Consider the following 25,986-nt stretch of genomic DNA (forward strand, 5'->3'; position numbering starts at 1 on the left):
GCCGTTGGTTCCTGGCGAGGCTGCTGTTTAGTGATTTGGTCAGTTCGCGGGCGCGTCACGCCAGGAAGGTTGTTGCAGCGGCGGATGACTCACTTCGAGGAAAAAAAAAATCGCTAATGTTTGTATCGCCTCGTCACGCTTGGGTCGGCGGACGGTTAGTTCCAACTCTCAGGTTAGGTTGGAGTGTTCCTGGTTGACGCTATTGTTAGGCACATTATAGTCCCGGGGTTAGGTTCACTACACGTGCCCACAGTACCCTTGACCCTGACCAAGGCCATGCCCTGACCCCGCCGTGGTTGTTCACAAAGGCTTTCCGCTGCAGCAAATTTGGTCATAACGGCAGCACGGACGCAGGCTCCTCGTGCTGCACACTACAAACAAGAGCGTTCATCACCCTGATAGAGTCTGTCCGAGGTAGCGCTCGCTAAGGCGTGGCGCAGTCTGCTGCCGACGTTCCTACACAGTCTGACAAACAGCCTCGGCCGTGGGTTGGTGAAGGACAGCCTGGTGTTGCTGTCCCTCTGAACCATTCCCAGTCTAGAGTAGCCATTGTGCCTTCTTTGTAACGGAAACATCATCGCCCAACACGTCGCCTCTGTGGAGGAGGTCCGCACGGGCACCACACCTCCACCACGCATGCACTGCAGGCTGCTACGATCTTGTGGAATGCGTCTTGGCCTGACACGGTCCCGAGGCGACGATATCTCCACGTGCTGAATGTTCCAGGAGCAGGTGGTGGAGTGATGCTGTATGTGCCCCCTTCCCCTCCTCCCCCCCCCCCCGTCCCTCCCCCCCTTGCAAGGTGTTCCCTCGCCCCCACTAAGACCGCTCCCGCCCCGCAGGTGCCCGTCTCCGCCGCCGTGGCCACCTCATGATGGTGGCTCCTGAGGCCGTGGTGACGCCGCGCGCTGTCCTTGGACCTGGCCCACCGCCTCAGCACCAGCACGTCCCGCGGCTACGACCCAGCACCAGGCGGCACCAGCACCAGCACCAGCACGAGCACGAGCAGCAGAGGTTGTAGAATGCTGGCGGCGGCGGCGCTGGTGGTGACCTGCCTCCTGGGCGGCGTCGCGGCTGATATACAGTTCCAGACGTTTGACCGCGGCTCGGCGTCGCCCTTCACCATTCTTGAGCACCTGGTCCGCACGCTGCAGAAGGAGGTGACGGACATCCGCAAGGAAGTTCACACGCGCATGGACACCATGAAGTACGAGCTGACGTGCGAGATCCGCAATCTGAAGGAGGCGCTGGCCAAGGAGCGCGAGGAGGCTCTGGTCAAGGTGGAGGAGATGGCGCTGTCCATGAGCGACGTGAAGAAGAAGGTGAAGCGCGGCCTGCGGCGCGTCGGCACGCAGAACGACGACATCAAGGGCGAGCTGCGCTCCCAGAAGGCCGAGCTGTTCGCCGTGCGCAACAGCGTGTACGACGCGCGCGAGGAGCTGCTGGACAAGGGCAACCTCGTGCTGCGCAAGGTGAACGCCACCAACGGCACGCTGGTCTGCCACCTCACCGACCTGCGCGCCAAGCTCTACAAGATCAACAACAACCTCGCCTTCATCTCAGACGAGCACAAGCGCATGATGGACGTGGTGTCCACGCTGCAGGCCCGTGGCCGACCCAGAGGGAGCTATGGCCCCGGGCCCATCCAAGCACCCGGCCCAGGCCCCGACCCCGCCGCGGGGGCGGGCAGCGGCGAGGGCGGCGAGGAGTACCAGGAGCGGCAGCTGCCCGGGTGCTCCTACACGCCCCTGGACACGCACGAGCTGGGTCTGGACGCGCTCAACCGGACCTTCTACAACGAGTCCCTCGGGGGGCTGCAGCGCGTCGGGGGCGTGGCGGCCACCGCCGACCCCGAGCGGCCAGACCGCACCTGGGGCAGCGAGGACATCTCGCCCGAGGAGACGCTCTTCCCGACCATGCCCGAGGACTGCAACGACGACAAGCGCAAGTACTTGGAGTACCCGCCCATGCCGCGGGACTGCAAGGACGTGTTCGACATGGGCTTCATGGAGGACGGCGTGTACCGCATCCAGCCGCCGGGGCTGTCCTCGCGCGAGGTGCACTGCGACCACCACACGGCGGGCGGCGGCTGGACGGTCATGGTGGCGCGCCGCAAGCTGCCGCGGCACGTCTCCTTCAACAGGTCCTGGCACGAGTACGAGGTGGGCTTCGGCGACCCCGCCAAGGAGTACTGGATCGGTGAGTGTGTGTGTGTGTGTGTGTGGTGGGCTTCGGCGACCCCGCCAAGGAGTACTGGATCGGTGAGTGTGTGTGTGTGTGTGTGTGTGTGTGTGTGTGGTGGGCTTCGGCGACCCCGGCAAGGAGCACTGGATCGGTGAGTGTGTGTGTGTGTGTGTGTGTGTGTGTGTGTGTGTGTGTTTGGTGTGCTTCGGCGACCCCGCCAAGGAGTACTGGATCGGTGAGTGTGTGTGTGTGTGTGTGTGTGTGTGTGGTGGGCTTCGGCGACCCCGGCAAGGAGCACTGGATCGGTGAGAGTGTGTGTGTGTGTGTGTGTGTGTGTGTGTGTGTGTGTGGTGGGCTTCGGCGACCCCGGCAAGGAGCACTGGATCGGTGAGTGTGTGTGTGTGTGTGTGTGTGTGTGTGTGTGTGTGTGTCATACGCATAACTTCCGTCCATAAAAATGCACAGCAATATAAAACAACTCAAATTTGTTTTTTATTAGAATATTTCATAATACTATTTTCCTCTTCTCTCCTCTCCTTCCTTCCTTCCTTTCTTCCTCCTCCCTCCATTCTTCATTCATTCTTCCTCCCTTCCCTCTCTCCTCCACGTCCAATACATCCCGCCCGCTCTTTTCTCTCCCGTAATCTTTTTCTTCCATTCCTCCTCCTCTCACAAACATCCAATATCTGCCTCCTCCTCCTCCTCCTCCTCCTCCCTCCCCCAGGTCTCAAGGCCCTCCACGCCCTCACCAGCGGTCGGCCTCACCAGCTCCGCGCCGACATGGAGGATTGGGAAGGGAACTCCGCCTGGGCCTCCTACTCCTTCTTCGCGTGAGTTTGCTCCAAGAGATTTGAGATATTTTCCTTTTAATCTTCTTTACAGCAAGGGGGGGGAGGGGGGGGGCAGCTCAAGGGTAACAAACAAACAAACAACAACAATAACAAAAGCCCGCTAGACGCTATTCAGTATATGTATTCGAATATTTAACTCTTATATTCACTCCATCCCTAAATTGGACATAGCAACTGGTTTAAAGAGTTGTCAAAGCCTTTTCTTCACATTACTTATCAGTGTTATCTTGTCATTGTAACTCTTGTATCCTGAATCACCTTGCATCATAACTCCAGTACCATGAATCCCCTTGTATCGTAACTCTTATATCATGAATCCCCTTGTATCGTAACTCCAATACCATGAATCCCCTTGTATCGTAACTCTTATATCATGAATCCCCTTGTATCGTATCTCTTATATCATAAATCCCCTTGTATCGTAACTCTTATATCATGAATCCCCTTGTATCGTAACTCTTATATCATGAATCCCCTTGTATCGTAACTCTTATATCATGAATCCCCTTGTATCGTAACTCTTATATCATAAATCCCCTTGTATCGTAACTCTTATATCATGAATCCCCTTGTATCGTAACTCTTATATCATAAATCCCCTTGTATCGTAACTCTTATACCATGAATCCCCTTGTATCGTAACTCTTATACCATGAATCCCCTTGTATCGTAACTCTTATATCATGAATCCCCTTGTATCGTAACTCTTATATCATAAATCCCCTTGTATCGTAACTCTTATATCATGAATCCCCTTGTATCGTAACTCTTATACCATGAATCCCCTTGTATCGTAACTCTTATACCATGAATCCCCTTGTATCGTAACTCTTATATCATAAATCCCCTTGTATCGTAACTCCAATATCATAAATCCCCCTGTATCGTAACTCTTATATCATAAATCCCCTTGTATCGTAACTCCAATATCATGAATCCCCCTGTATCGTAACTCTTATATCATGAATCCCCTTGTATCGTAACTCTTATATCATGAATCCCCTTGTATCGTAACTCCAATATCATGAATCCCCTTGTATCGTAACTCTTATATCATGAATCCCCTTGTATCGTAACTCCAATATCATGAATCCCCCTGTATCGTAACTCTTATATCATAAATCCCCTTGTATCGTAACTCCAATATCATGAATCCCCCTGTATCGTAACTCTTATATCATGAATCCCCTTGTATCGTAACTCTAATATCCTGAATCCCCTTGTATCGTAACTCTTATATCATGAATCCCCTTGTATCGTAACTCCAATATCATGAATCCCCTTGTATCGTAACTCTTATATCATGACTCTCCTCGTATTGTAACTATTCTACCACGATGCTCGCCGCCATAGGATCGAAGACTAAGCAGCGGCGGCGTCCAGTGCAGCCTCTTCCTAACCCTCCCTCCCTCCCCCCAGCGTGGCGGGCTCCGAGGACAAGTACCGTCTGAAGGTGTCTGGCTACACTGGCACGGCGGGGGACAGCCTCAGGCACTCACACCTGCAGATGTTCTCAACGGTGGACAGCGACAACGACCAGGAGAACTGTGAGTGGGGGTGGAGGGGGTGAAGGGGGAAGGGAAATAGATAGACTGATAGATATGTAGATAATTGAAAGGATGGCGTATATATAGATAGATAGGTAGTTAATGATAGATAGATTGGTGGATGGATTAATATAACGAGATAGTATTTTTCATTTGATATGATTCTTTTCTTTTTACTTTTTTTACATTTGCTCTTTTCAGTTCCTTATCTACATACTAGTACGCTAGTACCTACCTACCTAACTTCCTCCTGCCGTGTTCATACGTCCTAAACAGAAAACTGTCACGCTCTAAAGATAGGCTAAATCTATATGAAAAAGCTACTATTTAAAGTATTATATGAAAATAATAGCCTATCATCAAATACACATTTTACTATCTCTAGAGATATTTATAAGTACACTTTTAGCTGAAAAGGAAATAATAAATGAATAACTGATCATAACGTCCTATAGCACTCAAAAAACATGTGAAAATACATTTACCTAAAGAGGAAATATTTAATCGCTTTAACTAAACAGTTAATCAAGCAGCGCCATCTCTCCGAATGTAAGCCGATACATTTGACTGGTTCACCAAGGAACCAGCTGCCAGGGCGACTAGAATATCAATCCGCCATAGCAACTTTGCCCAAAATTTCTTATTATCATTTATTTAAATAAAATGGATATTGTGATAGATAACAATAGGCACCTTATGTGTTTCACATCACATGTGTTTTCAGTAAGATAGGGCGTTGTAATTAGTTATTAATGTATTATTTCCTTCAGAGTATCATATGGTCTTATTAATAGCCTAGTACCATATAGGATCAATTATTAATTTATTGTTTCCTTTAAAGTATCCTATGATCTTAATAATAGCCTATTATCAAATATACATTTTCATAACTAAAAATATTTATAAATACACTTTTACCTGAAAAGGAAATAATAAATTAATAATTGAAAGGAAATAATAAATTAATGATTAATCAGAACACTCACACAAAGCAGGTGGTGCAATATTAATGTTGAAAACTTCAATAACACCAGCGGTGCCGTGCCCGGGAGACTCCGCGGTGATGTATGACGAACCGCGGAGTTCCACGAGCACCGCTGCCGATACTAGCACCGTGTTATGCTCGTACTGTTTTTGTGCTCTTGTACTTTTTTACTTCTTCTTTTTCTTCTTCTTCTTCTTCTTTTTCTTCTTCTTCTTCTTCTCCTCCTCCTCCTTAATATCTTTCGCTATCATTATTTTATTATTATTTTATATTATTTTTACTCTCTCTCTCTCTCTCTCTCTCTCTCTCTCTCTCTCTCTCTCTCTCTCTCTCTCTCTCTCTCTCTCTCTCTCTCTCTCTCTCTCTCTCTCTCTCTCTCTCTCTCTCTCTCTCTCTTATCTTCCTCTTGACTTTTTTTCTTTCCTGTAATTAAACTTTTTTTGGTCTAAATATTCCACACACACAATTGCTCTCTCTCTCTCTCTCTCTCTCTCTCTCTCTCTCTCTCTCTCTCTCTCTCTCTCTCTCTCTCTCTCTCTCTCTCTTTCTCTTTGTTCATCCTCATTCTCTATTGTGCATTTTTCACTGTCTCCTCCTCCTCCTCCTCCTCCTCCTCCTCCTCCTCCTCCTTCTCCTCCTCCTCCTCCTCCTCCTCCTCCTCCTCCCATTCCCTCCTCCTTCTCCTCCTCTCTTTCCCTCCTCCTCTTTCTTTTTCTTCCTCTTCATATTTTCTCTTACCTCTCTTTCTCTTCCTCCTTCTCCTCCTCCTCCTCCTCATTCTTCTTTTTGTTCTTCATCTCTCTATCTCTCTCTCTCTCTCTCTCTCTCTCTCTATCTCTCTCTCTCTCTCTCTCTCTCTCTCTCTCTCTCTCTCTCTCTCTCTCTCTCTCTCTCTCTCTCTCTCTCTCTCTCTCTCTCTCTCTCTCTCTCTCTCTCTCTCTCTCTCTCTCTCTCTCTCTCTCTCTATATTTAAAGCGAGTGTGGTAATGCACATGTCTGCGGAGAGAGAGAGAGAGAGAGAGAGAGAGAGAGAGAGAGAGATGGAGGAGGGAGGAGGAACAATGGAGGTAAGAGGAAAGAGGTAAGGTTGGTCCCCTGAACTTACCTCCCTTCTCAAAACTTTCCTCCCAAACTTTCTTCCCTCCACAAATTTTTCTCCCTCCATTAATTTCTTCTACTTAATTACTTCCCTCCCCTTCCTCCTCCTCCTCCTACTCCTCCGTCCACAAATTTTCTTCCCTCCATTACCTTCTCTCACAACATTCCCTCCAGTGATTCTCTCTCTCTCTCTCTCTCTCTCTCTCTCTCTCTCTCTCTCTCTCTCTCTCTCTCTCTCTCTCTCTCTCTCTCTCTCTCTCTCTCTCTCTCTCTCTCTCTCTCTCTCTCTCTCTCTCTCGTTTTAATAATCCTGATAATAATAATAATCATAGTAGTAGCAGTAGTAGCAGCAGCAGTAGTAGTAATAGTAGTAGTAGTAGTAGCAGTAGTAGTAGTAGTAGTAGTAGTAGTAGTAGTACAGTCAAAGGCCATTTAATTCATCAACTCCCCTCCTCCTTTTACTTATTGCCTTCTGTCCGTCTAAATTCCCTTCCCTTCCCTTTCTCTCTTTTATTACTGTTTGCACGCTGACTGATCCCCTCAACTCACTAACTATATACCTTACTCCTCGCCTCCTGCTTCCTCGCTGTTTTAGACTTTCCACACAAGTTTATCCTTTTCCTGTCCAAGTTCCTAATGCAAGGGTTAATTAGTAGAGTCACTCTTTCACCCCTTTCATTGGTATAATTTTTGTTCGACTGTGTTTCCTCTTCAACATAATTCAAACCAAAGCAAACCATATGAAAATAAACCGAATCTAGCTAAACCAAACCAAACTTAGGCAACCTAACCGAGCCAAACAAAAGACAAAAAATAAAGCTAACTAAATCAAAAGCCTATCAACCTAAACCAATACATTCTAATTTAACTCAAAGCAAACTAAACCGAACTAAATTAACCTAACCTAACTTAACCTAGCCTTATCAAACCTACACTATGCCAAGCTAAATCAAACCAAACCAAACTTAACCAACCTAACGGAGCCAAACAAAAGAAGACAAAAAACAAACCTAACTAACCCAAAAGCCTATCAACCTAAACCAGTCCATCCCAATTCAACCCAAAGGAAATTAAACCAAACTAAATTAACTAACCTAACTTAACCTAGGCTTATCTAACCTACACTAAACTGCACTACATTATGCCAAGGTAAACCAAACCAAACTTAACCAACCTAACGGAGCCAAACAAAAGAAGACAAAAAATAAACCTAACTAAACCAAAAGCCTATCAACCTAAACCAGTCCATCCCAATTCAACCCAAAACAAACTAAACCAAACGAAACTAACCTAACCTAACTTAACCTAGCCTTATCAAACCTATAATACACTACACTACACCAAGATAAACCAAACCAAACCAAACCAAACGATCCAAAACAACACTAAACCAACCCAACCCGTCTAACCCCCTCTTTCCATCATTCCAGGGGGCAGCTGTGCACGGGGTCGGGGCGGGGGCGGCTGGTGGTGGGGCCGGTGCGCGTGTACCCAACCCACGGGGCAGTACCGGCGGGGCAGGTACCAGGGCCCCGAGCGAGGCATCACCTGGTGGCACTGGAAGGACTCCAACTACTCCCTCAAGACGCTGGTGCTCAAGTTTCGACCGCTGGAGTGATGGAGTAGCGGCGACAAACCGACGGAGTGAGCACGCAGACAACAGGAGGAGGAGGAGGAGGAAGAGGAGGAGGAGGAGGAGGAGGAGGGTTTAATTAGGGATGGTGATTAGAGGTAGGGAAATGGAGGGTAATGGGGAAAGGAAGTAAGGAGGTAAGGAAAGGATAAGGGAAGGAAAATTAGGGGATATGTAAGGAAGAAGAAGGGAAGGAGAAGGAAGAGAAGGAACTGAAATGTGAGGTCCTCTTTTGTTCCCTTCTCCTCTTTTCCTTCCCTTCCCTTTCCTTCGTATCCCTTCTCTTATCTTCCCAGCATTCCCCCTTTCTTTTCCTTCTTTCATACCCCTTTCAAATCTTTCGCTTCCCTTCCCTTCCTTTCCCTTACCTTTACTTTCCTTCTCTTCTCCTCCCTTCCCAGCCCATTCCTGCCCTTCCTTTCCCTTCCATTCCTTTCCTCTCCTTTCCTTCCCTTCCCAACCCTTTCCTTTCCTTCCTTGCAGTTTCCTCCTCTTCCAAACACTATCCTCTCCTTCCCATCCCTTACCATCCCTACCTTTTCCTTCGCTTCCCTTCCCTTCCCAACCCTTTCCTTCCCTTCCTTGCAGTTTCCTCCTCTTCCAAACACAATCCTCTACTTCCTTTCCGTTACCATCCCTACCTTTTCCTTCCTTTCCCTTCCCTTCCCTTCCTCTCCTTTCCCTCGCCTCCTCCTCCACGCACACACACACCTCAACAGGTATTTGGTGGTAATTTGGGAGAGTTGAAGCAAAGTGGTGATAACTCTCCTGGTGTTGATATTCTGGGTGTTGCTTCCCCCTCATCACCATCACTCACCACCACGACCACTCACCACCACTACTGTTATTGGTGATGAGAGTGAGTGAGTGAGTGAGTGAGGGGTAAAAAGGTCAATGTGGTGTTGGTGTGATTTTTTATTTTTTTTATTTTTTTGTTTATTTATCGCGGAAAAAAATGTGTTATAAATATGTGGTGTGTAATGTTGATGATGTTGAAATGTGTGATGTTGATGTTTGCTTCTTTGTTTGTTTGTTTATTGATGTTCCGATGTGATGAGATGTGATGAGAGATGATTTTTTGAGATGATGGGAAGGGATGCTGAGAGAGAGGGAGAGAGAGAGAAGGAAAGAGAGAGAGAGAGAAAGGGTTAACTGGGTTAACTGTCTCAAATATCTCCCAACTTCTCTCTCTCTCTCTCTCTTTTTTCTCTTTTTTTCTCTTATCTCTCGAAGCAAGGAAAGAAAAATGAAATAAAGAGAAAAAGAGGAAAAAGATAAGGATTAAAGATTTTTCACGCACACAAACACACATACACACAAACACCTTTCTCATTTTTCTTTCTTTTGTGTGCGTGTGTGTATACACACACACACACACACACACACACACACACACACACACACACACACACACACACACACACACACACACACACACACACACACACACACACACACACACACACACACACACACACACACACACACACACACACACACACCACTCTATCGAATTTGCTTGTGATGTGATTGATAATTAAGTGGTGATGAATTTCTATACCACCACCACCACCACCTCCACCACCACCACCATCACCACCACAACACCACCACCACCACCCTATCGTGTTCACCTCCCCAAAATTAACTCGGTTTGTCGTCGGTATTACCATCCACACACACACACACACACACACACACACACACACAGCTACCCATCTACCCCTCTACCAACCTTCCTACCTACCTATCTACACACACACACGCACACCCACCCACACACACACACACACGCACACAACAGGCTTCCAACAGTGACCGGAAAGTTAAAAAAATGAAGGAAAATATAGACGAAAAAGAAAGCAACGAAATAATAAGCACAAAAAGTGATAACCGCAAAAAGAAGATCAATATATGGATGAAATATATTAATAAGTAAAATATTTAAACGAAGAAATTGACCTACCAACCAAAAAAATAATCGATGTCGCCGAGTGTTTCGCTTTTTTCGCGGTCAAAGAAAAAGGAAAATAGAAAGTAATCGGAAAGAAAAATATAAATGGGAAAGTATGAAGATTGAGAACGAAAAATGTTAAATGTTACTTGTTGAATATTTTGAAAAAGAAAAGTAAGAAAAGTGAGAAATTGAAAAGGAAGGGAAAGGAAAAGCATTTGTAAAGTGAGAAGACCGGAAGAGAAAAAAAAAGTGACGTATGAAAAAGGAAAAGATTGAAAATGTATGAGGAAAAGTTTAAAAGGACAAGAAATAAAAAAAATACAGAAAGTGTGAAGAACGAGAGAAAAAAATATGTATATAATCACGCGTGTTGGCGAATTTAAAAAAGATTAAAAGAAAGAAAATAATTGGGTAAAATTAAAAGAAAGGTTAGGAAAAAGAGAAAATGTGAAGACCGAGAGAGAAAAATAAAATGACCTGCTAGTTGTGAATTTTTTGGAAAACATGGACACCAGAAAATGGTAAAGAAAATTTACTGAAATATTTGATAAAATAAAATTATAAAAAAAATACAGAAAATCTGATACGAAAGATCGAAAATAAACTTGAAATATTACATTTGAAAAAAACATAAAAGAAAAGAAGGAAAAATCAAATAAAAAATATATATAGAGTTAAATATATGAAAACACTGCGGTTCAGAAATTATTTGAAAATTAAAGTAATTGCCAAGAAAAAAGAACTAAATAAAAAAACGACGATGGAAAAACAGGTGAAAAGGAGAAAAAAATTATCAGTAAAAGGGAAAAATGAAAAATGTAAATAAAATTGAAGAAAAAAGAAGCTAAAATATCACTTCTGAAAATAATATAAAATGAAAAAATAATGAAGTTTAGAAAATTAAGAAAAAAGAGGAAAAGTGTCACTGAAAAAAATGTAAAATTATACATCACATTTGAGAACAATAAAGGAAATGGAAATGAGTTCAGGAAAGAGAAAACACCCAGACTAGAGACAGTTGAATGCCAGTATTGAAAATATTATGTGGAAAAATGTAGAGAATAACGAAAGGTGTGACTAATTATTGATGAAAAGTATGGAAAGGAAAAAAAATCTAGAAGAGTAGGATTTCTATGTTGCTGTCGAAAATAAATGAAGAAAGAAAAAAAATAACATTGTGAAAAATATTTAAGTGAGCAAAAATATTGATCAAAAAAAGTTTGAACTACTGTTGATAGATTATTTAAAAAAAATGAAAAAAAAGAATACCAAAAAGTTAATAAAAATAACATTGTTGAAAATCGAAAAAAAGAAAAATAAGAAAAAAAGTTATAATGCCACTTATGACACTGAAGAGAAAAAAAGGAGAAATGAAAGAAAACATCAAACATTACTGTTGATAATCAGAGAAAAACAGAACTGAAAAGTTAGGATTGCAAAATCACTCTCTAGTCAATTTAAGTCTCTTCATAAACACACACACACACACACACACACACACACACACACACACACACACACACACACACACACACACACACACACACACACACACATGTATATAAAATAGTTCGAATAAAGGTTTTGGGTGAGAAATGACACGGTAAAATATTTATAATTATGATGATGATAATGAAAATAACAACAACAATAATAATAATAAAAAAGAAGAAAAAGAAGAAGAAAAAGAAGAAGAATAAGAAGAATAAGAATAAGAATAAGAATAATAACAGTAATAATAATAATATTTTAAAACTCTCAACAACAAATAACGCTAAATATGCATTAGGGACGAATTTACAGTGAAAGAGAGAGAGAGAGGGTGCGTGAGAGTAATTGCGGGAGTGTGTTATCTGTGTGTGTGTGTGTGTGTGTGTGTGTGTGTGTGTGTGTGTGTTTGTGTGTGGATGATAAACCAGCTACTGCATGTACGTAAACGACTACATATTACACACACACACACACACACACACACACACACACACACACACACACACACACAGTAGGGCGTGGTCTTATAAGCTTAGGAGGGGGAGGAGGAGGAGGAGGAGGAGACTTGAAAGCAGAGAGGGAGAAGGGAGGGGAGAGGAGGAAGGGGAGATAGAGCAACAAGTTAGTGTGAGGAGGGAGGGGAGGAGGAGGAGCAGGAGGAGGAGGGAGGGGGAAACAGATAGGAAGAGGAGGAGGAGGAGGGAAGACATGAAAGGAAGGAGGAAGGAGGAGGAAACGGGGAGAGTAAACGTAATTGCATTGTGGGAGGGAGAATATTAAGGGGAGGGAAGGAGAAGGAAGATGGGGGGAGAGGGTATTGAAGCAGAGGTAGAAATGGGGTGATATTCAATCAGTGAGTCAGTCAGTCTTCCCGTAATGATCACAACTGAGTGCCGGGATTGAACCCGGGCCTTCTAAGTATAAGTCAGGGCAGAATATCAACTGAGCCACTGATGGGGCAGAAGGTCACCGCGCCAGAGGTCATTTCTGCGACCTTATGACCCCGCTCACACTCGTGGTGGCTGGAGACGCTTTTACCAACCCCTGTGGCACCAAGGCCGAGTGTTCCAAGACTACCCGCATCATGGAGGTATTAAGGGTGGAGAGGCCCTCAGCCCCGAGCGCGCTGTACTGGTGAGTGAAGCCAGTTTTCGTAGTCTCAGCTGTCAAATCGGCCGCCATATTGTTCAAGCCGTGAGGTACGAATACGAGGGTGGAGCGCGCCTAACATGGAGGGCGCTTGCCCTTAGAGTTAGAGTACCGCATCCATGGAGTACCGTAATGTTTTTATTTTCTCTTCTTACTGTTTTCCAGCACGTTAACATGTAGGCGGATGAAATTAAAATAATTTCGTAATTTATTACTGTAAATATACTGTAACAGGTAAGAAAGTACTGTACATGATATCCAAGAAGCGCGGTAATGTATTCATGATAACAAAGAAATGCGGTGAGGACAATTCATCACCAAGATGTGCGGTCTCCTTTTCAAATACAAATTAGAAAATTGTAAGCGGCAAGCATGTACTGCCAGTCTGCGTGGTCTGGCCGGCCGCTCATGGAGGTACATCCATTTGGCCACTAGTCTCCGGCTTGAACAATATGGCCGACTGACAGTTTTGTGGCTTCAAACCGCGAGACTCCATGGCCCCCCCTGACCCGCATGCTGTCCTGAAGACCACCTGTCAACCCGGCCTCTAGATTCTCTCTCCAAAATAGAGGATCAGAGATGAGCTCGGGGGGCAGCGTGAGCCAAGCAAGATGGCGCCACTATAAACACCTGCCCGCGCCATTACGGGCTGGGGCCGACCATCAGGCCCCATCAAGAAAGTCAGCCCCACCCGTTGGCGATACGTTAAAGAAAAAAAAACGATGTATAAATATACACCAGTGGCTGTCCTGACCTCCACTCAGAAGACCCAGGTTCGATTCCCGGCATTTAGTGGTGGTCATGACCGGCTTTTCTCACCGCTTTATTGCAGTTTCCCAATAATTGAGTCAGTCAGTTTGTCAGTGAGGGGGTGAGGGAGTCAGCCAGGTAATTTCTCAGTCTGTTTGACTGTGTATTCTCGTGTGTGTGTGTGTGTGTGTGTGTGTGTGTGTGTGTGTGTGTGTGTGTGTGTGTGTGTGTTCGTACAAGAAGGATTACCAGGGCCGTGGCAGGCAAAAGTGAGCCTTACGCGCGCTTCCCCGAGGAGCGAGAGTAGAGGCAGCGTGGTGGTCGGGACACATAATGAGGTAGTCGGGAGGAGAAGGAAAGGTTAATTAATCCGTCTTACCTGCAATTATCTCGTGTCTCGAGCAGGTGTAATCCCTCCCTCCCCTCTCCCCTCCGCCCCATCTCCCCTCCTTCACCTCCTCCCTTCCTTTCTCCTTCCTCAACTCACCTCTCCTCCCTTCACCTCCTTCTTCCACCTTCTCTCCCCGAAAAGAAGAACTATAGGAAAGAAAATTGTAAGCATAGGATAAGGAAAAACTGATTTCTTCCGTGGCACAAGAGAAAATGCAAATGCAAAACCTTTCAAGACTAATATAAAGACGAGACAAAGATTTGAAGTTAGATTTATGATGAAGTCGCAACGAAAGATTTTAGAACAATTACGATAATGATGTGAAAGACAGATAGATGAAGATATTATATGTAGCCTTACGATTTGAGATAAGACTGAAGAATTGGAGATTTAAGAGAGACTTGAAACAAAAATATCACAGTAATGATATAAGAGCAAGACTGAAGAGAAAAACTTCAGATAAAACTTTACATAAAAAAAAATACATACGATAAAAATAAATATAACGATACAGAATTCAAAGAGACCAGGTAATCATTCAACGTCAAGAATAAAAGGAAATACACAAATATAAGTAAGATAAACATAAATAAGATACCGATTTACGAGAAAGACCAAGACACACACTTGAGATAAGGCGACAGAGACGACACACGTATCAGAAAATCACGTAAAAGACAAGATTTCAAACGAGGAACGAAGACGAGATTTCGATCCAACTCCACCGCGTCCTGAGAAACGAATTCGTGGCGTCGTTCAAAGATCGCAATTACTCTAGTCCGTGTGTCGTGTGCCTGTCCATGACTGTCTGTGTTCGTCCGTCTGTCCGTGTCCGTCTGTGTCCTTGTCTGTGTGTTTCTCTGTCTTCCCTTAGAAATATATCGGAGTCTATTTTTAGCCTTGTTGTTTGTTGTTGTTCGTGTGTTAGCGTGTAGGGAGGAAAGGGAAAAAGGAAAAGGAAAACACAGGTGTGTGGGTGACGATGGATGCTGAAGGATGCCCTTTGATCCTACATTACCTCCCCCCCCCCCCCCTTGCTGGCCTCACGAGGTGCCGCTGCAGTAGAATATTTGGAGACGCGGGACATCAAGAGCAGCACGATAAGTCTGCCTCCCGCCATTCTAGCGTCTCCGGATATTCTACTGAAACATGTATCGCCTGCGATCGACAGCAAAGATCTTATGAACAGTAAAATGCACCATTCCGAGGCTTCCTACTGTGATCAGTAGACGGTGGTGCCGTCAAACGGCGATTTGGAAGATTATCCCTCTGCTCCCTTGGTGGACACGGTAACTCCAACATTCTCTAGAAGAAGTTACCGTGAGGTTATCGTGTCGAGTTACCGTGCAACAGTAACTCCAACCTTTTCCAGAAGGTTGGAGTCACCGTGCTCCACAAGAGAGGAAGGGAAAATCTTTCCACACCACCGTTTGGCGGCGCCACCGTCGACCGAGTAAACGTTCCCCGCAGGAGCTGCCGCGGGTGCTGCATCTCACCGTTTATAGGAACTTTGCCGACAGTTCATCTGGACCCACCGGACAGCCGCGCGATCACGAGTTGTATTGTTGATTTACGGAGAGCGAAAAGAAAAATGGACCCCACCTGTGCAATAGTCTTATTTTTGTTTTGATTGTGTGTGCGTCTGTGTCCGCCTGGCCATGTACCGGCGCCCACCTGTGTGAACTGTTTGTTTTCTCCCAGGTGTTTGTCACGTGTTTGTTTATGGCCTTGGCCAAAACAACAAAAGTGTAACGCGATGCGCTCACACAAAAATGGAACATAAGAGGTCCACGCCCGAGGACGCGGAGCATTCTGTTAAGCCTAAAAACATTTAATATTTTCTCGTTTTTTTCTCGTAATTCTTTTTCCCGTTATAAAATTCGTGTACGTACAGGGAACAGAGTTAATTTAGTATTTTTATTAGAGGACCGCCTCCGCTCCCCTCTCGAGTAAGCTTCGGCCATAGGAGGAACGACAGCCAGGTTGTTCCCGAGTGGAAAGGGTGAAAGGGGTGAAAGTGTAGTGTTAGGAAGTTGGACAGCATTACTCCGGCGATTACTCCGCGAGACTGATTCGACATATATTAACCGCATAGTTCGTCAACGCCAACTCCGGCTATACGGGCACGTGGCACGTTACCCAGAAGCCGACCCTGTCCATCGGGCGAGTGGAGGAGCCCAAGGATACGCCCACAGAGTTCGTGGCTTGAGCAAATCGATAGGGCCTGCAAGGAGGCAGCAGGGATAGGATGGGGGCCTGCAGGGAGACTTGTCCGTGGGGATCTCCGGTCTTGGCGTCTTAGGGGGCGAGGCGACGCAGCCCCGCGCGTGTGCCCAGTGATTGATTGATGATAGCATAAGGGTGAGCCTGGCTGGGAATTTACCTCAACATTAACACAAAGAAACACAAATAAAAAAAAATAAAAAATAAAACAAACAAAACAAAGAAGGCAAACAAAAAACATACAAATAAATAAAGCTGAAATAACTATAAAAAAAAGCAACCAAACTAAGTCAAAAACCTTCTTGACATAATGATCGTAATAATAATAATAATAATAATAATAATAATAATAATAATAATAATAATAATAATAATAATAATAATAATAATAATAATAATAATAATAATAATCCTTCCCTTAGCAACAGAGCCAGAGAACGTGACCAGGGGGAAGGAGGGAGAGGGAAGGAGGGAGGGAGGGATCAAGGAAGAGAGGGAGACAGAGAGAGAGAGAGAGAGAGAGAGAGAGAGAGAGAGAGAGAGAACTATACTCCTTTTCCTGTACTATGGTGCTTATGGAAGGTGCTAGGGTAGATTCTAAAGAAGAGGAGGAGGAAAAGGAGGAAGGTTGAGAGGGAGGTCGAGGTGGACAGAAAGGGGTGGGGGGGGGGGGCTAGGGGGTGAGGTCACTGTGTAATATTGTCAGTCACTGGTTTGTGTTTAGGGTAATTTCCTGTTTAGCTTTGACTTGTATAATTTGACCTTTTTTTTATCATTAGAGACGAAACAAACAAAAACCTAGATGAAAGAAGCTCGTTTGTTTGATCTTGTTTATATTTTGTATAATATTTAAGTTTAAGGAAATGTATATATAAGAAAATGTGATAAAATTCAGAAAGGTTAACTCACACACACACACACACACACACACACACACACACACACACACACACACACACACACACACACACACACACGAAGAGACCTACATAAACACATACTAATTTACATACGGTATTTTATCTATAAGAAAAGATATATAGATAGACATACAAAACAAGAGAGAAGGAACACACACACACACACACACACACACACACACACACACACACACACACACACACACACACACACACACACACACACACACACACACACACACACACACACGCACACACTAACTCGACAGGTGATGGAATATTAAGGGAACGCTAACCTTGTGCGACAGGCAAATGGAACACCTTTGTGGAGGCCGCTTTGATCCCCCCGCGTGTGTGTGTGTGTGTGTGTGTGTGTGTGTGTGTGTGATCAGGTCAAGTGAGGCCATTATTATTTTTTTATTGTTTGATGTTTTTTGTATTAATTTATTTCCCTTTTTATTGTTTTGTTTATATTTTTGTTATTTTTTGATGTTGTTTTTTTGGTGCAATTATCGTACATTTGTTTATTTATTTGTTTATCTTTTTCCTTTTTGTCAATTAGCGTTTATTAATGCGCATATTTATTTCCATTCCCTTTTTTCTTTTAGCAATTAATGTGTTTTTTTTTTATTTATCTATTTATTCATATTACCTTTTTCAGCAATCGGTGTATTTATCTCTATATATTAACTTTTTTAAAACAACGTATCAATCTATTTATTTTTTTCTCGTTTCATTCTTTTAATTTTCTCAGTTTCATTATTTATATTTTCTCTTTCCAATAATATTACCCGAAATTGACCTCTCTTTTGGCAACTCTCTACTTTTGCCTATTGTGGGAACAGCGATTAAGGAACTTTTGTTTTCTATACTCTTTTTGTTGACCCTTGAGCTGTCTCCTTTGTTGTAAATAAAAAATAACCACCCTTGTATTATTGACGTAAAAATAAATTAACAAACATCAACTTCAGCAATACAAACTAAGCCTAGACTACGTTGATTACAGTAAACTACAAACTAACATTAATCAGAATATCGTCAAGGACATTACAGTTCAATTACAGTTACTTAATGAACGTAAATTTAATCATCGGTAACTCACTCAACGTTCAGACAAATTCCTTAAGGTGGCAAGAGTAAGAAAGTGTGATTCATTTGTATTTCTTTCTTTCTTTCTGTATTTTTTTCTTTTTCTTGATACGCAAGTTTATTTGAACGTTTGTGATTGTCTGTTATTAAGTTTTTTTTATTACGGTTATTATTTCTACCACCTCTCCACCTCCTCCTCCTCCTCCTCCTCATCTACGGTTATTATTTCAACCACCTCTCCTTCTTCTTCTTTCTTCCATTACTTCTGTTACTCCTCCTCCTCCTCCTCCTCCTCCTCCTCCTCCTCCTCCTCCTCCTCTTTGTGTATTACATTTAATTGCCATAATCATTTAGTTTTAAGATATAATTCCTCCTCCTTTTTTTTATTATTTTTTCTTCTGCGTTTTTTTTCTTTTTTCTTGTTCTTGGTCTTTTTGTTCTTATTCATCTTGTTTTTGTTCTTGTTCTTGTTCTTTTTCTTCTTCTTCTTCTTCTTCTTCTTATTATTATTATTATTATTATTATTATTATTATTATTATTATTATTATTATTATTATTATTATTATTATTATTATTATTATTATTATTATTAATATTATTATTATTATTATTATTATTATTATTATTATTATTATTTTTATTATTATTATCATTATTATTATTATTATTATCGTTATTGGAAAAGTGTTGTAGCTGTGCCAAGTCCGATCTCTTTTTACATTCTTCTATAATTCTTTTTTTTTCTTTAATCGGGAATCAATATCGGGGCTGACAGCTTTTCGTTTTTATCCTTTTTATTCTTTCTCTCACCAAGTTTTTTTTCTTTTTCCCCCGAGTCTCATTTCCTTCGTTAGTGAGAGAGAGTGGAAGTGAAGATGACTAATTTTTTTTTTTCTCTCTCTCTCTCTCTCTCTCTCTCTCTCTCTCTCTCTCTCTCTCTCTCTCTCTCTCTCTCTCTCTCTCTCTCTCTCTCTCTCTCTCTCTCTCTCTCTCTCTCTCTCTCTCTCTCTCTCTCTCTCTCTCTCTCTCTCACTGTTTTTTTATTATTATTTAATTTCTCTTTCATTATATTCTTCTTTCTTTTTTTTTTTCTTTCTCTCGATTTCCCGAAAGAAAAGGAAAGAAATATATAGATAAATTACACACACACACACACACACACACACACACACACACACACACACACGTACACTAACTTACTAACTAACTAACTAATTAACTAGCTAACTAAAATAGCGAAATAAATAATAAATAGCGAACGCACACCAAAACTTCGTCTTTCAGCAGCGTGAGTACAGCCAAACAAACACACATCTGGTTCCTATTCTTCCTCTACAAACCAAAACAAACGGTGTAATTGAAATGCATACTAATGTTACTGTTACACAGGTTACGTTAAGCTGTGCGAGGTGAGAACTAATATGACGCACGACGCACGCACAACGGTCTCGGCGGACGGCGATGATAAAGTAGAGAAAGCAACGGACGTGAAGGGAGAGAGAAATCTATTTATTTTTGTATGTGAAGCGTGCGACGCGGAGAGGTTGTTGTTACGTAGTGCTCAGTGACGGTCTATATATATTTTTGTTTCACGGTGAGTTACTATGCTATATCAAAGGTATATGAATAGTATGTCAAATATTACTTGTATATCAAAGGTTATTAATAGTAAGTCAGATGTTTACAGTCTATCAAAGGTTTATGTATTGTAAGTCGAATATACACAACCGTTTATATATTTTGAATCAAATATTTATCGTATATCAGAGGCTCTTAAAGAGTTAGTCGAACATTTATTGTATATCAAATATCTGCACTATATCAGAAATTTATTCATTACAAGTTGAATATTGAGTATCAGAGGTTTATGTTTTATAAGTCGAATATACACAATATATCAAAGATATAATATACATTGTAAGTCGAGTATCTACAGTATATCAAATGTTTATTTACTGAATGTCAGATCGTTACAGTCTATCAAAGTTTTATAATTGTAAGTTAAATACCTACAGACACACACCAGACACCGGTCTGCGCCACACTGTATCGACGGTACATGTAGAGTAAGCCGAAGGAGTACAATAGTTAGTCAAAGGTCTATATATTTATTTTAAGAAGAATATCAACAGGAAATAAGTGTTCTGTGTGCTCGGTGGTCGATGTGTAGTAGGCCAGAGGTCTGCATGATCGTGACTCCGAGGTCGTCGCAGTCCTAAGTCGAATGTCTGCTGTGGATCGATGGTCTATGTGTCGTAAGTCGGAATTTGTGTCGTAAGTCGAAATTTTATGTTTTATAGGAAGTTGACAATGTATAGCAACTCAACGGCCTATGTTAAGCCTGGTGTGTCAAGTTACTACACGTGTCCCGCAGAGGTGCCCTTCGTGACGTGTTATTATGTATCTTCTCTGCTGTGTCATCTGTCTGTCGTAAATATGTCGAGGGTTTAGCAGAGCAAGTCGATGACCACACACAGCAAAACGACCTCTGGCGTCACTGTCTGGGACCGAAGAAACACGTCTGCGTCTTTGTGTTGTGTGTTAGTACGTACGTGTTGCTACTAAGTGTTCGCTGTTGTGTGTGTGTGTGTGTGTGTGTGTGTGTGTGTGTGTGTAACTGCATAGATGTCTGTAAATGTTGGTGTTCTTAGCTGTTGAGTCAGTGAGTCTATGGTGTGGTTTGTCAGTCAGTGAGTCAGTCAGCGTCTGGATGAGTCGGAGCGTCGCACAGTGGCCAGACTCGTGTAAACACACTCTTGGTACCTTCACTGCCAGTCCGCGTATGCAAACCCTACTTACTGTCCACGCTGCACGCCGCACACCAACACACACGACGCGCAGAGAAGTGTGCGCGTCCGATAGAAGAAAACAAGTGGATATAGTGATAAGCGTAGCTAAGAATAAGTGTAGCCAAGAAGTGAGTGGATATGGTGACAAGTGTAGGAAGGTGAGGAAAACACGCGCTGGGAAACGAGTACAGGAAGACCTCGCATATAACAAGTAAAAGGTACTATAAACAATGCGAATTCGTTAGATGCGAAAACATAAACAAACGGTGAAAGTTGTATTAGTGTAAAAATAATTAGACCGAGTCGTATTTCCATTGTTTTCTTGCGGGAGAACTAGTCAATAATGAAGTATTCGTTTCCTGGCCCTGCTTCCCTCACCGATAAGAATAAGGATAAGAAAAAGAAGAAAGAGCAAGAATATAAAGAAACACTATGCAACTGCAACACTCAAAGTAGAGAAATGATGTAAAAAGGGTTAAGAGACTAAAGTTTAAGGCACAAGAACGAAAATGAAAATGGAAACAGCAAAACAAGAAATTAAGAATGCGAATATACCCAAAGCGATCTTGTGAAAACTGAAAAAATAATACCATGAAAAAGAGACGACGAATATCAATGATACTGAAAATAATGTAGATAATGAAAGTAATATGAAGACTGAACATAGAATAAAAAAGAAAAAAAACACGGAAAATAAACCTACGAATGGAAGAGAAAGAACATGCGGGAAATCAGAAAAAAAAATACATGAACATTAGTAGAAGAAGAGAAAGGATGGAGAAAAATAAGCATAACACGAAGAAAAAGGAAACGAAGGAGAATACTTTAAAATCAACATAAACAAAATAAAACAAACGGATCAAGAATAATAAAAAAACAAGAGCATTCGTGGAAACAGAATTGTAATAGATAAATAAAACATACATAATACGAAGAATGATTTAAAGAACTAACTTAAGGCTCAACATAGGCAAAATAGTGCAAATGAATAACGAATAACAAACATGAACAAAAGAACATTCGTGGAAACAGAAAAAAAAACATGCATAATACGAAGAAAAAATACAAGTATAAGACTTGAAATAAGAATAAGGAAAGTAATCTAAATAGACTAACAACAATACGAATAACATAATATGAACAACAATATGAAGAATAATTAAACAACAACAACAACAAAAAAAAAAAGTAAAGTACGGAGAGAAAGGTTAAAAACGACCCTAAGAAAAAAAAAAAAAATAAGGTTAAATAAAAACAAAACGTAACAAGAAAATACTAAAAAAGAAGACAAGTGGGATTAAAAATATTGAATAAATGACGAATAAAAATTGATAAGATAACATGAATAAAAAAATGATAATGCGAGAATTAGAAATTAAAAAAAAAGTAAAAAGAGGGAGAGAAATGATGTCAAAGATTGATAATACCAGACGCCAGAAGAGAAAATAATCTAGAAAAGGGAAGGAAGGAAAGGAATGACAGAAAAAAAGAGGAGAAAACTGCGGAAATTGAATAAAGTGAAATAAATGATGATAAGACCTAGATGGAAGAAAGAAAATCCTGAAGCTAAGACAACGCTATTGAAGAAAATCTAACGAATATGAAAAAAAGAAAACGAAAATTAAAAAAAAAGAAAAAAATGAAAAAAATTGCAAAATGTGGTCACACTGTTCCTTCAACAACAACAACAAAAAGAACAGCAACTATAAAAGGAAAATACATATGAACTTAGAAAGCAATAAAAACTTCAATAATGATAATAAATAAAGGCTAAAAATATGTAATAATAGCAGACAAAAACAGCAACAACAACAACAATAGTAATGATAATAATGAGGGTTATGATAAAGACAATAACCGCCACAACAACAACAACACAACGGTAACAACAACAACAACAACAAAATAAAACTCCTCGAATCCTACTGCCAGCAACATCAATAATAATAATAATAATAATAATAATAATAATAATAATAATAATAATAATAATAATAATAATAATAATAATAATAATAATAATAACCTTTTCTCCAGCACTGCCAACTCTTAGTGAGGCCGACAATGGACCATGACAAAAAAGCGTGATTGTACATAACTAATAGAGTAACTACTAATAATAATATCTTCAGTAATAGTAGACTTAACATTAGTAGTAAGCCAAAATCGTAGTGTCCTAGTCTGTAATGTTTACTCCTTCTCTTCCTCCTAACACGATGTCTCCACAGTCATCGCGACGGTCAGTAGGTTCTTCAGGCTCTTAACTACGTACTATTAAGTGATTGAAGCTGTCAGCGGTGTTACCTTATCGTTCATTAGCTTATAAGCACAATTCTAGTCAAGTTAACCTGGCGAATAGGCCCCTCCCCCTGCCTCACTACGGCTACACCATTGGCCAGTAAACAGGCGAGCCACGCCATGCTCTCACTCTCTCCAAGTAAGCCACATTGTAAATCTTATTGATGGATGATGATAAAGGTGAAACCTTATTGGCGAATGATGGATAGAGGAAATGTTTGCCAGAAAAGGAGATATATTTTGGGAGAATACTGGGAAAGAAAAAAATCTTACTTGTGAACTGGGAAATGTTAGATGTTATTCATGGGTGCTGGGAAATGTTAAAATATATTAGTGGATACTGGGAAAAATTAAATATTATTGGTGTTTGCTGAGAAACGTTGTCATATTTTGCGATGCTGGGAAGTATGAAGTCATTAGTGGATGTCCAGAACAGTTAAATCTCATTTTTGGAAAGTAGGAAAGGTTGAATCTTAATGCTTTAATTAGGCCAATGTTATATTTTATAAAGAGATGGTGAAAGAGGGTAACGCATTGTTGATTGGTAGGAAAGGTTAAATCTTACTGATCGGTGCTAGGAAAGGGTGAATTCATTCATGGTTGCTAGGATGCGGATCGTAAGAAAAGTTAAATCCTGTTGGTGGATGCTGTGAAAGGTAAAACCTTATTTGTGAATGACGGGAAAGATTAAATCTCATTCGTGGATTCTGGGAAGTGTTAGACCTCATTTGTGGATGCTAAAAAAAAAAGGTTAGGTCTCATTGGTGGCTGCCGGGCTGGAGTGGGCGTGGCTTATTCGCCAAGTCAGCGTGAACAAAGAATGTCTACAAGTAACTCCTAAGTGTGTAGCGTCTTGGCCGCGTAGGACGTGACGAGCGACAGCCACACTTCGTAGCTGGTTCATGTGCGTGTATGTGCCAACCGCCGCCCGGCTTACTTATGCAAACCTTGCGTTAGTTTGTGCGTTTGTGGGTGTGGATTGTTCTTTATTTGCTGTCGTATGTTTTTTATTGCTTATTATATTTCTTTTTTTTTTACTCATAAATTATTCTCATCAGCAACAACAACAACAACAACAACAACAACAACAACAACAACTACTACTACTACTACTACTACTACAACTATTACTACTACTATTACACACACACACACACACACACACACACACACACACACACACACACACACACGTCGCGTCTCGCCCCTCATTTCCATATAATTTTACGTGAAGATTAAAAGAAAAAGAAAGGAATAAGCACGTGTACTTTTCCTGACGCAAAAGTAAAAAAAATATATATTATTGTTGTTATTTTTTCGAGGTTATGAAATGTCTAACCCCGGAATTATTATTATTTTTTTTTTTAGGGCAAACGAGGCATTTCACGGGCATAACAAAACACATCTCTAAAAAACCTAAAAAGCCCGCAAAACACGCAAGATGGCACACGAAAAAGAGTAAGCAAAAAACGTGAAAAATTGGTGAATATAAAGTCGCAAAAATCCCGCGAAAACTGAAACGAGTAAATAGTTTAGGAAAATAAGCCAACGAAACAGCCTTCACCCCCTCCCCCCCTCCACCACCACCCCGAAAAGTGCATAATTTCATTTGCCTCATTGCCTATTTTTTTAGTTCATATTTTTATATTTATACGTTTTCTTATTTATTTTGCTTATTAATACTCTTTTTTATTTATTTAGCTATGCATATATACTTTACTGTCGCTATAGTTCTCAGTAAAGATTAAAGGATTTATATTTTCTTTCCGACGGTCCGAGTACGAGCGTTGAGTCGCTGGTTTATTGTTTCCATGGCAGTGCTTTGTTAGTCCGTCGTGTGCATCGCGTGTCTTCGCCATAAATTTCAGTTTTGCGATATATTTCATGTGCCGCAGAAGGTGATAAGAAACTTGGATAAAAATGGCGGCATTCTTCCCCAATTTAATTCAATGATATTTTTAAGAGAAGCTGATGGTTTATGTGGTAATGTTGTGAATTCTTCATTTCTGTGTTTCTTTTTCTCCTTTACGCCGCCTCCCGCGAGCCAAAGGCTGGCCACTCACGGGGCCGCTGTTATCCTGCTGCAACGCCCGACACAAGTCGCGCCCGCTTAAAAAGAAACTTTGTTTAAAGAGAATGAAAATATTGCTGTTTTTTTCTTTTCTCGGAAGTGAAAGTGGAAATATTTGTTTTGAAGAATGTCAAATTACTTATGATGATTTTTTTTCTGAAAAGTTAGACTAAAATTGTTTATATTAAATTGTGTTCGCTGTTGGCAAAATACAAGCTTATGAAGATATGCAGGAAACTGTAAGTTCAAATTTACACATTATCCTAAAAGCAATGAAAGTTTTATTGGGACTATTGAAAGAAGTATTGGAAAAATATTTATTACTAATCTAATTGTGTGTCTTTTAAAAGTTCAAATATTACCATTATGGTCAGTATCAAATTGTGTACAGGTTTAGAGAGGCGTGTGCAGGGCAACATGTGTTATTAGAGGTGCAGATTTTAACCGTTATATAATTTATATAATCTGAGTTCAAACTTTGGTATTATTTTGAAAATGATTTTAGGTATTTGTTATTAATGGGTTAACAGCAAAACAAGCTTAGGAAATTATATTAAAG

The 25,986-nt window shown here is 41.5% G+C and overlaps 1 protein-coding gene across 3 annotated transcripts in view; it reads left to right on the plus strand.

Moving 5' to 3' along the window:
• The window catches only part of LOC127005687 (angiopoietin-related protein 6-like), a 21,152-nt gene extending 9,347 nt beyond the window's left edge, over positions 1–11,805 (plus strand). For all 3 annotated transcript variants that reach the window (XM_050874792.1, XM_050874793.1, XM_050874791.1), the window contains exons 2-5: positions 843–2,199; positions 2,909–3,014; positions 4,455–4,582; positions 8,096–11,805. In XM_050874792.1, coding sequence (XP_050730749.1) covers positions 1,023–2,199; positions 2,909–3,014; positions 4,455–4,582; positions 8,096–8,283 — 1,599 coding nt within the window. In that variant the 5' untranslated portion in view covers positions 843–1,022 and the 3' untranslated portion in view covers positions 8,284–11,805. The remainder of the gene's footprint in view (positions 1–842; positions 2,200–2,908; positions 3,015–4,454; positions 4,583–8,095) is intronic.
• Positions 11,806–25,986: the final 14,181 nt, after the last annotated feature.

This window comes from Eriocheir sinensis, chromosome 30, assembly GCF_024679095.1.
Source record: "Eriocheir sinensis breed Jianghai 21 chromosome 30, ASM2467909v1, whole genome shotgun sequence".
NCBI classification, from domain to species: domain Eukaryota; kingdom Metazoa; phylum Arthropoda; class Malacostraca; order Decapoda; family Varunidae; genus Eriocheir; species Eriocheir sinensis.